General features: G+C 35.5%; 1 protein-coding gene and 1 pseudogene across 1 annotated transcript in view; both read right to left on the bottom strand.

The window, feature by feature from the left end:
• Nucleotides 1-4,185: 4,185 nt before the first annotated feature.
• On the bottom strand, nucleotides 4,186-6,351 carry LOC138308073 (uncharacterized; annotated as a pseudogene).
• Nucleotides 6,352-7,804: 1,453 nt separating this feature from the next.
• The window catches only part of LOC138308072 (interferon-induced protein 44-like), a 78,436-nt gene continuing 71,901 nt past the window's right edge, over nucleotides 7,805-14,339 (bottom strand). The window contains exons 7-9 of the mRNA XM_069249020.1: nucleotides 11,879-12,007; nucleotides 10,274-10,430; nucleotides 7,805-8,085 (exon numbers count right to left, since the gene is read on the bottom strand). Coding sequence (XP_069105121.1) covers nucleotides 7,805-8,085; nucleotides 10,274-10,430; nucleotides 11,879-12,007 — 567 coding nt within the window. The remainder of the gene's footprint in view (nucleotides 8,086-10,273; nucleotides 10,431-11,878; nucleotides 12,008-14,339) is intronic.

Below are 14,339 nucleotides of genomic sequence, written 5' to 3'. Positions count from 1 at the left end.
CTGGTGTGTGTACTAACCGCGTGTAATATATGTACATCGTTATGCTGATTTGCTAAATTTATAGACATATAAAAGTGACTGATTGTTTACGTGCTGGTCGCTTTCCATTTTCACACGACGAATATAAGTTGATAATTTAAAAAATTTGAGTGGTTTTGATATCATCAGTTTTAAGAATCAAGGTAAAATAAGTTAATTATGGGTATATTGGAAGTGTGCCACACTAGCTCGGGATTCATATTATTCATTATATATGTATATAAAAAGTATCAACTACATTTTTTTCAACTCGGTTTGGAGTGATGGCGTGTTATATAAGCTGTGGAAATTAGGCTTTTGCGGCAAAATAAGGCGATTACTCCGCGACTCGTTTAATATGGTAACGCCACGTGTACTGTTCAGAGGACACCTATCAAAACCCTATGACGTCATGCAGGGCGTCGGTCAAGGCCGAGTTATATCTGCCTGGCTATTTTTAGTAATGATAATTGACCTTGCTGAAGAACTCGACCTTGCTAGGAATGGACTTCTCATAGGTGATATCCACATACCGGGGCTATTCCTTAAGCATTAAACTGCTTTCCGAGCGGTTCATGTTATTTTCCTGTAATGCAGTGGTGGTTCAAATGCCTATGATCCGAAACGTAAAGCAGTTTAATACTTATATTTACATTTCAACCACTTATCGTGCATATTAAAAGTACAACGTTTATAAAATATTAAAAAATCCCGCCAGTAACGTCCTGAGTGATGATCAAATGGAACAGTTGACTAGCGCATGATCTAGTTTTTTCAATTTTTCAATTAAATTTATTTAGTTTTAATGTTTATCTTTCTCAAGTATAATTATTAAAACATAATTTAAACAATGTAGTCACATTCAATTGTTCATTAAAAAATTGATGAATTAACTCCGCGGAGGAAAGTCTCGGGCAATTCGGTCACACAACATTACATGTTGTTACCCGCTTACTGATTTAGGCCGGGATCTAGGGGGGGTCTACGTGCACCCCCCCCCCCCAACTTAACGAACCAATGTTTTTCTGAAGCCTTATGACCCACTGATAACGAAATCGAGAGGTAACATTGTATAAACTGGGATGAACTTCCGGTTATGACGTCATCAAGATGGCCGCCATCTCTCAAATTTCACTAAAGATTGAAATATAGTCATAACATTGACATTTTTCAACCGAAGAAGACAAATGAGGCATCAAAATGACCACAATAGAACAAAAAATACATATCAGGACCATATAATCCAATATATGTAGTTAGTTCTACGCAGGAAATGAAAAAAACGGATTTTAAGCTCAAAAATGGTAATTTTTTAGCAAATTTTTCATATTTGGCTTGACGCAGCAAAACTGTTTGCAAACAGCAAACTATTATTTCTAATCAGTTATTTGACCTCTTATCAATCAGTAAAAACAACAACAACAAAAAAAAACAATGTTAACATTGTATAAGCTCCGGTTATGACGTCATCAAGATGGCCGCCATCTCGAATTTCACTAACAATTGAAAAATAGTCATAACATTAACATTTTTCAACCGAAGTAGACAAATGAGGTATCAAAATGATCATAATAGAACATCACAGTCATATCGGGACCATATAATCCAATATATGTAGTGATTTCTACGCAGGAAATGAAAAAGATAGGATTTTAAGCTCAAAAATGATAATTTTTTAGCAAATTTTTCATATTTGGCTTGACGCAGCTATAATTGTTTTCCAACAAGAAACTATTATTCGTAATCAGTTATTTGACCTCTTGTCAATTAGTAAAAAAATCAACAACAACAAAAATATATAGAAATGCAAAAGAGAATTATTGTTATACCATCATTTGGTTTACAAAACATCACCGGGTGCGTATTCAGGGTATATGATTGCTGTTTTTTTCAAACCACTGACACTACAGTTTCCGGATGTCTTTGAATTTCCTGAAGATAACATTGGCAATTGACGATTCATATCTTAACACATTTGAATTTTAAGTTGGCTTAATATCTAAGTGGGACTTGACAATTTCCTAACAAAATCCATTTTCATGTTCGAAAGTTTGTAGACTAGTAGCGTCTCAAAATGAATTTTTACTGCACAACGCCAACTAATAGGGTATCAAATTAAAACTGAAGAAAGCTTTTGTTTCCATTAATACCACGACACTTTCCGAAGTTTGTTTCTTTTAGAAATAGCGCATCCACTGTTAACTTTATTTTTCTGTGTATAACGTAAGGAAATGTCAGATGGTTACTGCAGTATCACATATTTCTTTCAATAGTTCTTAATGATAAGCGTTATCTTTGTGCATGCTTTCTCGCCAGAGTGTCGATGAGCTGATGAGCTGATGTGATATTACATTACCGGTTTACCGTCGTGGTTCTAACTTATCAACCGTCCATGGCCAGAGATAACATCAAGAACATCGGGTTCGCGGATGTGGGAGCTCATCCTGTTTTCAACCTAGTGATTCACATATCGTATATGATGTTCCAGACCTCTCCGGTAGGATGGAAAATACACCAGAGCCACATTCTGCGAAGGGTTGAGTTGCATCTCCTTAATTCGTATGAAGCACAATTCCTCATTCTTGTAAACCCTCAGTGACCATAGATGGCACAGGTGAATTCTTTGAGGCCATAAATGAGGTCTACAGTGAAATTCCTCTCTTTGCCAAGTGTGGAGAGCACTGTAGAAAACTTTTTTCTGGAGAGTCTTCAATGGTGTATCCACGCATACACCAGATGCGACACAACCAGTGCCTTCAAGGGACATGGGAAAGTCTGACCAATGAAAAACATTTAACATTTATGACCTCATTAAAGACCTCGAGGATATCACCTGTGCCATCTATAGTCGCACGAGTGTCCACAAGGTTGATGAATGGTGCTTGAATCATTCAACCATTCGAAGAATCAGGATCTGGTGTAATTTCCCGAGAAGTCTGAAACAGCATATCAATGTGTTAGAATCTGAAGGAGATCCCACATCCCTGAACCTGTTGTTCCTGATATAAACTCTGGCCATGGATGGGCCATGAAAGATGTCAGGCTAGAACACCACTGTTAATGTAGTGACACATCATCTCATCGACATCGAAGACGACGCTCTGGCTTTCGAGGAATGGGATACTGATATTTCGATTACTCTGATTTGGACTGCATGTACCAGCTACCAGACATGCCGAGTCACGTCAGAGGATAGTGCAGTGAGGTGGGAAAGCACGCACAATGATAATGGTTATAATTGAGAACCAGTGAAAGAAATATGTGACATTGTGGTAACTATCTGACATTTTGCAAATAATATGCACAGGAAATAAACGAAACTGTGACTTGTCCTACACGAGGCTAAATATTCTGTCAACTTTACATTCATGTTTCCTACTTCGCTACTAAATCGCCAATAGTCAAACTTATTTAAGGAACTTATAATACACCAGGAAACTGTAGTGTCAGCGGTTTGGAGTTAGAAACATAGCATATACCCAGTACAAGCACCCAGTGATGTTTTGTAAACTTAATGATGGTATAACAATAATTCTGTTTTGTATCTCTATATATTTTATTGTTTTACTGAGTGATTAGAGGTCAAATAACTGTTTACGAATAATAGTTTGCTGTTGGTAAACATTTTTGCTGCGTCAAGCCAAATATGAAAAATTTGCTAAAAATTATCATTTTTGAGCTTAAAATCCGATTTTTTCATTTCCTACCTAGAAATCACTACATATATTGAATTATGTGGTCCCGATATGACTGTGATGTTCTATTATGATCATTTTGATACCTCATTTGTCTACTTCGGTTGAAAAATGTTAATGTTATGACTATTTTTCAATTGTTAGTGAAATTCGAGATGGCGGCCATCTTGATGACGTCATAACCGGAGCTTATACAATGTTAACATTGTTTTTTTGTTGGTGTTGTTTTTACTGATTGATCAGAGGTCAAATAACTGATTAGAAATAATAGTTTGCTGTTTGCAAACAGTTTTGCTGCGTCAAGCCAAATATGAAAAATTTGCTAAATAATTACCATTTTTGAGCTTAAAATCCGATTTTTTCATTTCCTGCGTAGAAATAACTACATATATTGGATAATATGGTCCTGATATGTATTTGTGTGTGTGTGTGGGGGGGGGGGGGGGGGGGGTAGACCCCCCTAGATCCCGGCCTAATTGAAAGAGAAGTTGCAGTTATTGAATGTTGAGCTTGTGAAGAAGCCAGGGGTTGACATGATATTACTGCTGGTTGACTGCATTGTAAATGCCGGTATTACAGATCTATTTTCTGAATTGGAGTCAGACGACACGGACACCGTGGCCGAAGCAGGTAACGTTATCGTTTGAGGAGGACGCGACGATTCTGTTGGCCTACAAATGGCGGAAAGCGAGTGACTTAGTGCCTGTTTCTGTTTAGACGACACGGATCTGTTATATGGTCTCAGAGAAGACTCGTTCTGTGGTTAGACATGAACATGATGTGTCTGGCCTGAAAACCTACATGATCAAGATGTTCAACAGCTGTAGCACGAAGGCAGTGAGGCGTGTATTTCCTTTGAACCCTGGCGGCTTTACATATGTTTGGCAACATCCTTTCAAATGACCGTTTCCCTAATGGTTTCGGTGTATACCAAATATCGGTCCTCAACGGGAGAATTGTGGAACTTTTGGATTATTGGTTGAATAGATGTGTAGCCTGGGGATCCGTTTTCTTTATCAAAAGTTTCAAAATTTTGACAGGGCAACATGTTATTTCTGGGTCCGCGTACATTCGTTTGTCAATTGAGGACGGCGAGGACGTCATGCCTCCCTGGTGATTTTGTTTGTTGTGTTTCGTGTTTAAGTGTTACGTATTCGCTTGTGTCATCTTCATGAAATTCAAATTAATTCAGGTGTAGTTGATGATGAAATTTCAATCCCCTGGATAAGAAGTGTACAGATAAAAAGTGTACCAGACGGACTGTCGAAGGATTATCGGATTCGAGCTGGACAAGTCAAGGTAAGCCGATATCTTTTTCAAATCTTCTGGCTCGATTATCGCCTTATGTCGAGTGGGTTCGGATTGTCCTAGTCGCGTTCTCTCCTTCAACAAACCATCTAACACTCCGTTAGAGGTTTTAAATTGTACATCTCGCACTATGTCAATGTTTCGTTTTAAGTCCGCCAAATACCTATTTATAGCGCCTCGTATATTTATGAGGGTATTTCTGTGATACAGGGATGTTGTGTCATTTTCAGCTTGGGCGGTGGATTTTGGTTTGGGTCTTGCGCTACAGTAAAATTTAGTAATTGCGTCTGCCAGTGTTGGGCATCTATTGTCTCCATATAAATTTGATCCCCATTGGTCTCAATACTCCAATCTGAGAACAAATATTGCAGTGTGTGAACAGAGTACTTTGTGTAATGATCGAAACAATTATATGCTTGCTTACTAAAATATACAACAAAATATTTGTTTTGGTGTTTATTCAATGTTACAGACATCAATTTTACACATGGTACTAGAATTTCAAAAGAAGATTTGTTAATGATTAGTCACGGTCATAAGTGGAATATCTTGTGTGAGTTTGGACTGGATTGGACCGGCGATGTCAGAGGAGATGTTGAAAATATAATTGTTGAAATTAGTAGAGGAGATCTGAAATTTCTATGGAAGCGGATTCTTAATGGTCGTACATGTATGTGCGATTTCGTCATTAATGAAGCTATGACGTCATGATTTATTCTGGATATCGTTAGGCTGCACAAGAAGTATAAAAATAGTAGTTTCTTTGACGATTTCTTTCTTTATGGAGACACGACTAGGAAATTATATTGGAAACAATTTGTTACAAACGTAATTCACTTCACCCAAGAGGAACAATCGAGGGCTATACTGAGTGAGCTGCATGAACTTAGTTTCTACTCAGATATTCAAACCAGCACCCGTTTTGGCAAGTTGGCGAAAAACATCCAAGGTTCATTTGGAAACTGGCAGAGATGATAAGGCTGTCGTTTTTATATGTCAACCAAATGATGATGTGTAAACTATGTGGACAACAAGGCAGTAATGTAATAGTTCATTTCTTACTTCAATGTTGCAAGATTTTTGAAACTAGAGATATATTATTCGATTTTGTCATCAACATACTTGTAACAACGGACTATGTTACATTCTGAGACCTGGACGAAACAAGCATGTCAAAAGTCATACTAGGCAGTAGACAATATCTTGATGTCGAAGATAATGTCTGGGAACAGTTCATGCTCATGAACAGTGTCAGAATTGCAGTTATGATAAAGCTATTATATGAGAGACTGTAATGTAAATTACATATCCTGGTAATTTCTATGGCCATGGTGCCATCAGTGTATAGTAATCAGTGACAATGATATTTTACATATAATGTTCTTCTTTTTCTAACTTAATTTTGAATTATTTATGGAGGAATAAAGATATCTATCTATCCGTAGACAAAAAGTATCAATTACAATTTTGGATTTAAGAGTTGTTTTGTAGAAAAAATGGTTTACTACGTGCACTCAATGGGACACAGAGAGTGAAATATACCAAGTTATTCCTTGTTCGGCTTCCTCCATTTATTTGTAATTGTAAGTGTCAGATAAGTATAACACTGAATGGAAGTTTGCTTTACAAGTTATAGCTGTTATTATTTATCATTTTTTTGTTGGTATATATATAGTCTATATATACTATAATTGGAATATATACTGGAATGGAACGTTATGGTTTTTATTGCGTCTAGGTCACATGACCTTTGGTGCATTTCTGTTAACGGGAAGTGTGTTGTAGTATTTCCTAGGAATCTGCGAGAATCAGAACACAAAGATCATACATGTCATTTTAATTACATGGTAGACTATGCTATGAGTTGTATGACCTGGTGAACCTTATTATCACACAACGCCATGGGTACAAATCAACGAACTTTATCTGTCCGAGGTGTGTTTAAAAAAAGTTGAGTTTTAAGAATTTGATGTAATTCACATTTGCCTCTTTACTACCTAAAACAGGAGGTGTAAACTCTTAGCAAATACAGGAATTCATATAATTTAACTAGGTTCTATTCATACTTATGGTCATGCAGACATAATCATAACAAAAATATATTAAGTGAATAGATGACATTGAAAAATATGTTTAAAGTTAATAGAAGAGATTGAATTTTTTCTCAGGACCAAAAGTAACAGAAAGAAAAACCAGCAGCTAAATTCAAAACACAATTTATTAATATATACAAAATTATACAGAGATGGTTTTCAATATCTAAAGTACTTGGTGGTGGTACAAGAGTAATACGATGATTTAAAGTGTTACTTATCTGAATGTGAATCTCCTGGTATAATCCTTGATTCCTCTAGGTTTCGAATTAATAATGATCACAAATCCACGAGGATAATGAAAGTCAACAGATGATTAATAAAGTTCCAGTCAATATGAATAAATTCACACAAAATGTTGTAATAATCCACAGATAAAGTCACAATAGCTCTCCCAATAGAATCTTATATGGCGCTGTACAATTCTTGATATGTATAATTACAGGTCTCATTACAGTTCTGATTAGCCTTGGACAGCTGGAGTATATATAGCTATACCCCAATTCAAGAATATTGGAGAAACTACTACTTCTAGAAATATCTAACTAAAACAGTAAACAAATAAAAACACAGAACTTTCTGGAAATATATCATTCTAGATCCCTGCTTATAATCAACATGTTAACAAACATGTATGTTTATACATGATAATATTCCAGAAAGTTAAAATTGAAAATATAGCTACAGGAGTTATGTTCTGTTGTAACTGGTGGTCCGTTTTTTCTTTTTCATATCTTCCAGTCTGTCCAGCATACAACGTACGGCATTTAGGAGAAGTATATCCATGTTGATGATAGTTTTATGCTCCGCTGAATAATTTTGTACTGGGTATATATTCATGACGTCAACTCCTGTCTTTCTTTTGAGAACCTCCATCACCTCCCGCAGTCTACTGCCGATATAAATCTCTGACAGTTCTTCGTTTTCTCCCAGCTGATCAATTTTTGTTAGCAAAATGACCATGTCGAAACCTTGATGAAATGATAAAAAATAATATACAAGATACTTTACATGCCATTATAAAAAAAAATACTGTAAAGGAACCTATTTAGTTTTTGGTTTCTGTGTCTTACGGTATTTAATTGTACTTATGCTAAGGGCATTTTTGCGACAATTTAGTTTGGCGGTTGTTTATCTGTCGCGAATTTATTTGCACGTGAAAATGAACTGGATTATCGTATTCCGTAAAGAAATATATACCGTATTTAATCCAATAAGTGACCCAAATTTATAAACGTCCTTTCCCCTTTTTAGGCCTTAATTTCACCTACTTTGAATAAGATGCAGACTGCAAATACGAAAATAGTGTAGGCATCCATGTATAGATTATTTTCTGAAATAATTTTAGAAAAAGCTTGTCCAAATTTGTGTCTAAGTCTAATAAGCGTCCTCTTGCTTGTTCATTTTCAAGCTTCTAGGGCTTTTCCTGGGTCGGTAATTATTACTTCTAACATTTTCACTTCATACACGCATCACACTACATACATGAGAGGCCGTCCTTACATAACTCTGGCTGCTAATAGGACGTTAATTTAATCAAACAAACAATTTAGGGTCAATTACGTAAGAGCAGACTCCCTTATGCGCAACGTGCTGTTGTGTGTGAATGTCTATGTCTCGGGAGGTTGTTGTATATTCTTATGTTTCCTTGTTATAGGAAAACTATTTCCCTTTTCATAGTGCTTTTGATGAAATATTTCTCATTTAACGTATTATTAGTGATTCCTTGTGCTTATCTTGCTAGGTGGATATTTTGACTTTCTACCACAATAAATAGGCGGTGTTATTCAACTCCCATGGTATCAAATAAACGATGCAGCTGTTGATTAACAATTTGTTTATACCACTACTTATTTCTCAGTGCAATGCCATCATTTGTCAACGTCATCAACAATAATCGAGTGACGTCATGTTTCAATGTATGTTGTGATCCCCGCCTGACGTTAATACTGCTATTGGAAAGCATACAGTATGCGTCGTGGTGGTGGTTGTGTCAAAAACGTGAGTTTTTATGTGAAGTATAATAATCTGTGTAACTCATTTTGACGGAAAATGATCTTAATACTGGAGAGTTTGGTAGGGTAAACTAATAAACGGACTTGAACTTGAATACTAAGTCCGACAATGCGTGTTATATTGTAAGTAACCTTGAAAAAAAATTAATAATACGTTAAATGAGAAATATTTCATCATAAAGTTGTTCCCAATTCAAAGACTTTTATATGAATGGTTCTTTATCAGAAATACTTTTGAATGTTAATTAGTGCCTTGTTGTTGATGAAAATATCACTACATATTATTTGCATATCTTGGCAAACACACGTTACCTTATCTTCGTCGGATTTCTATCGGCTAAAAACGGATATAATTGTGGTAGTAACAGTTCACACGACTCGTGGTTCGTTGGATATGAAATTTATTCCAAACTCGTAATTTATTTTTTAAAAGTTACTAAAGACATGAGCTAAAGCTCATGTCATTAGTAACTTTTAAACAATAACTCACTCGTGTGGAATAAATTCCATATCCAACAACCACTCTTTGTGTTACCTCTATGTATTCGTAGCTTTTTTATTTTCAAAAGTGTTATTATTATTATTATTTAAAAAACATGCTTTATTTACTCCTGTTAATGCATTTGCATTAGTAAAATATATATTTACTGTGGTGAACATGAGTACCGGAGCAACACATCAACCGGAACAGGTTAAACCGGAAGTACGAAAAAAAATAGGCATCCATGCATGCAGGTCATTGATCTCAGTATGTACTTTTCACGATAATGGGTACATCACGATAAAAGGTCGCCAGCCAGTATTCCATGTGATTGTTTAGCAACCATTACAGTATGATTCTTGGAATTTACTTCATGCATGAATCTTGAAAATTATACTATATTTACCGACTTCCACACAGTTCACACCTTTAGATTGGTACACGTCATAGAAGGGACGGACGGTCTACGTTAAACGTAAATTCTTATGGCGCAATGTCCTCCAATAAATACTGTTATAATTTGGAATATAAGAGTGGGTGTTTTCATATCGGGTTGCATATCTTGTATATATAAAAACAAACTATAGATGAACTTACAACGAATGGACTGAAGTGAACCAATACTATAGAGCACCGGTATCTTGATATTAAAATTTAACTGACCTAATCTCCTAGCCCAGATTCCTTGATCACGTATTCGATTGTAAAATTCAATAGGTAGTACGTCAGTGTCCATGCAGTTGTGAACATAAACAACACACCATGTTGCATTCTCCATGTCTCCTGAACCGTTGGCTTGTCCTGATTTCCAAGCTTCGAGCTAATAAAATGATAAAGTTGAAATGTATTCATATAGGTTTTACTAATGGAGAACTTTGTCTTCCCTATGATTGATATAACATTGTTTTTTTTTTGCCATAGATCAATATTATATTTACGGAAAGCTAGCAGTACATCTGCAAAGGATCTCCGTGCGGCTTACTAAGTAACACAAACTGTGCCGTATGTAGTTCTCCGATAGTGATAGGATGGACACATTATATTTTAAACTTAAGGTGTAACGGTACGGACTTAAGTCTTTCACAAATGTCCGTGTCTCTGCGCTGCAGGTAGATCGCAAGAAATGGTACCTGCTGTCCCTAAAGCATGATCGTAAAAGGCGACTAAATAGGATAGTATATTTTCTTCCGACATCCAATGTATGCGATGTACATGGAGTATCGAGGATGCGACCAGGGGGTAGAACCGAGCGACTACCTCATATGGGGCAAGCGCTCAACCGGAGGCCGAAAGTAAGACGGTGTTAAAGCCACACTATACGTAACTATCAACAAAAATTCAAATTAAATTCGACTCCGATATTGTTAGTATTTTTGTAGATGTAGTTAAAATTAAGATATATTAAAGAATATTCATAATGTTTTTTTAATAACTTTGGTACAGCAGTTGTTGAAAGTCGATACATGTAAACATGCCTTCATTTTAAACTGGTCGCCATAGAAGTTACGAGTATTGCCGAACGGAAGTCGGAAAGTTCATGACCCGTTTTCGGAAGAGTTCGGACAGACGTTACGTAGTTACGGTAGTCACATGACGTTCTCGGCAAAGACGTTACATTGTCGGCTAACTTCGGCTTGTTTGACTAAGTGGGACCCATCTAGCGATAGTTAATATTTATTTGATTTTTAAAAAAATATTACGAATCATTATCGCTCATCTTGACTTCGATTTAGTCCTGTCTCTGCATGATTTACAACAGGATTTTTTTTTTCAAAATTCTTCTAAATCACGAAAAAAAATAAGAAAGATACGGATATTGGGCCTTTAATGGAGACATTAGGAAGAAGAGACAATATAATATCCTAAATTTAGTCGCATTTTACGATCATTAAAACGCCTTAGAAATAAAGATTGCTGAACATCTTCTTTATCGAGAGATTAAACGTCACCTGGCCTTTCACATGTTGGTGTATACTTTATTCATATTAAACAGTCGAATTGTTGATCTTGCAATATATTATTGAATTGTATAATAGTATATTTCAGAAAAGATGGCGTGACGTCACAGAAAGTTTACATCCGGGTCCTCAAAGGTACAAACTCAGTATGGCGACTAATAAAACGTTAATAGTTACGTACATTCCTGCTACACAATCGATACTTTGACAAAAGTCACATTACTGTTTAAGATAAAGAGCAGGTGCGCTTAAACATGAATTATCTAAATTATCTTACCTACAGGCAGATACCAGAATGGAAACAACGTACCTCTGTCCCGTCAGGAACCATATTACCCATGATATCACGCATTATCAAGTCATCAGAAGAGTCCTCTCGGTTGAATCCTGGTACATCGACAATCGTGACAGGCAGGTCAGCAATCTTTATGTATGAGACCTTCAAAATATAAATCAGATGTAGAAATATCATCGACAGTTTGGCCCCTCTGACCGTAAAATGACTATCAAGGTGTTCATTTGAACAAACGTTCATAGCCATATCCTTTCGACTGGCGGTAGTATTTGAATTTGGCTCAATCTTGATAGTATGTTATAACAAATGCCATTTTGAAAGTAGTCTGCATCTAGATTTCGGTTTAATGATATTTGTTTTTGATAATAACAAACAGTACTTAGGATAGCAAGTAAAAACTTTCACATTGCACGGGTTTGTTTTTTTAATCTGTACTATTTTCACCTTCCTTTTCTTTCTATTTTCTCTTTCTTTGATATCTCCTCTATCGTTTATTGTATTGACAATGAAGAACAAACTAAAAAGTTCAAAGGTGATTTCTTACGTCACTAATGCAATGACCGAATCGATAACGACACGATATATAGTGATGTTAGTTCTCTAGGCAAAATATTTATTGGAAATAAAATGTTTAACATTCTACTCTAACATTGAATAGAGTAGGTTCGTTAAGAGGTAACTCATATATGTTGTGAATGAAGGACTCAAAAAAAGGAATAAAGATATTCAAGTTTATCATGTTTATGGAATTGTAGTACATGTATATACTAAGTATGCAGTGTTGAATTTTGGAGTTAAACAAAAGATATTTACGGTAAACCGTATTTATTTTGTAATATTTAAAGTTGTTTCAAGAACAATAGACTGAATAACTAATTTTCCTGAAATAACTGAAATGAATTGTATATAGAAATTTCTTATTTCTGAAAAAACAACTTCAACACCAATAAATCCAGTCGGAATCTGAGTGCCAGTTTTATAAGTACATGTAATTAATCAATTCTATATTCATATCAATTTTATCAATGTCTCTTCAGAGAAAAAAAAAAGAAAAGAAAAATAAGTTAATGTATCCATATCTTAATACCCACTTGATATTTAAGAATAATTTCGGAAAAACAAGAATTCCACGGAAGTGGATGTGTTGCCTGCACAGCATCACAAAAATAGTTATTTACAGTTGAAACTATTGTTAATAATTAGGTGAAGTTATCAAGTCCCGTAACTCTTGCAAATATTGATGGATTTTGACCAGTATCGAACCCATATAAGATCTTATTGATTATTAAGCATTGCAATCGGACAATAAATACTACATTTATCGAGCGGAAACCATGGATTTCACTGTTTTGACGATTTTAAAGTCCCGTAACTCTTGCAAATAATGACGAATTTTGACCATTATCGAACTCATTCGAGATCTCATTGATATAATAAAACAATTTATAAAATTTGGTTGAAATTGGACGATAAATATTTAAGTTATCGAGCGGAAACCATGGGATTTATTTGTTTTGACGATTGTAATGTCCCGTAACTCTTATAAATATTGACGGATTTTGACCATTATAAAACCCATCTAAGATCTCATTGCTATAAAGCAATATACCGAATTTGGTTGAAATCAGAAAATAAATACTAAAGTAATCGAGCGGAAACCATGTTTTGACAATTTTAAAGTCCCGTAACTCATGCATTTTGATGGATTTTGACCAGTATCGAACCCATCTAAGATCTCATTGATACAAAGCATTGAAATCGTACAATAAGTACTAAAGTTATCGAGCGGAAACCATGGATTTACCTGTTTTGACGATTTTAAAGTCCCGTAATTCTTGCAAATACTGACGGATTTTGACCATTATTCAACTCATCCGAGATCGCATTGATATAAAGAATACAAAATCGGACAATAAATACTTAAGTTATCGCACGGAAACCGTTTTCCGGACGCCGACGCAGACGACACCGACGCCTACGCCGACGCCAACATAGTGATACAATGTACCTTAGTGTCGCCCTGGCGTTGCAGGCGACACAAAAATAACATTAGAAATATTACCATTTCCGGATATTTTCCGATCAGTAGCATGATATATTTTGGTTTCCTTAACTTGCCTTTATATCACTTTGCTTTGCCGATTTTGACTTATAAATCATGTCCAGATGCTTTTGCCAAATGAAAGGTACGATATTTGGTAACGTACAACACTCAAATTTCTTTTGAATTCACAGTCGCTATAGTAACATCAAGAAAACATCATGCAATGCATCGGACTTCAGCAAGTCTTCGTAAGGCTACCGTACAGTGCACTGCATTTACAAGTTCATTTGTCCCTTTTAGTTGCTCGTACATATATATATCATTCTATTCTATTAGTTTATTTTCATAAATTTTGTCCTTATGTTTTCCTTTCAATATAACGCAGTTGTCGATTAAACAAAAGACACAAATCCCAGTGACAAAACAGGGGAG

Source organism: Argopecten irradians, chromosome 14 (assembly GCF_041381155.1).
Source record: "Argopecten irradians isolate NY chromosome 14, Ai_NY, whole genome shotgun sequence".
In the NCBI taxonomy this organism is placed as follows: Eukaryota; Metazoa; Mollusca; class Bivalvia; order Pectinida; family Pectinidae; genus Argopecten; species Argopecten irradians.
Note: the sequence above shows the minus strand (reverse complement) of the source record. Positions and strands in the feature narration are given on the sequence as shown.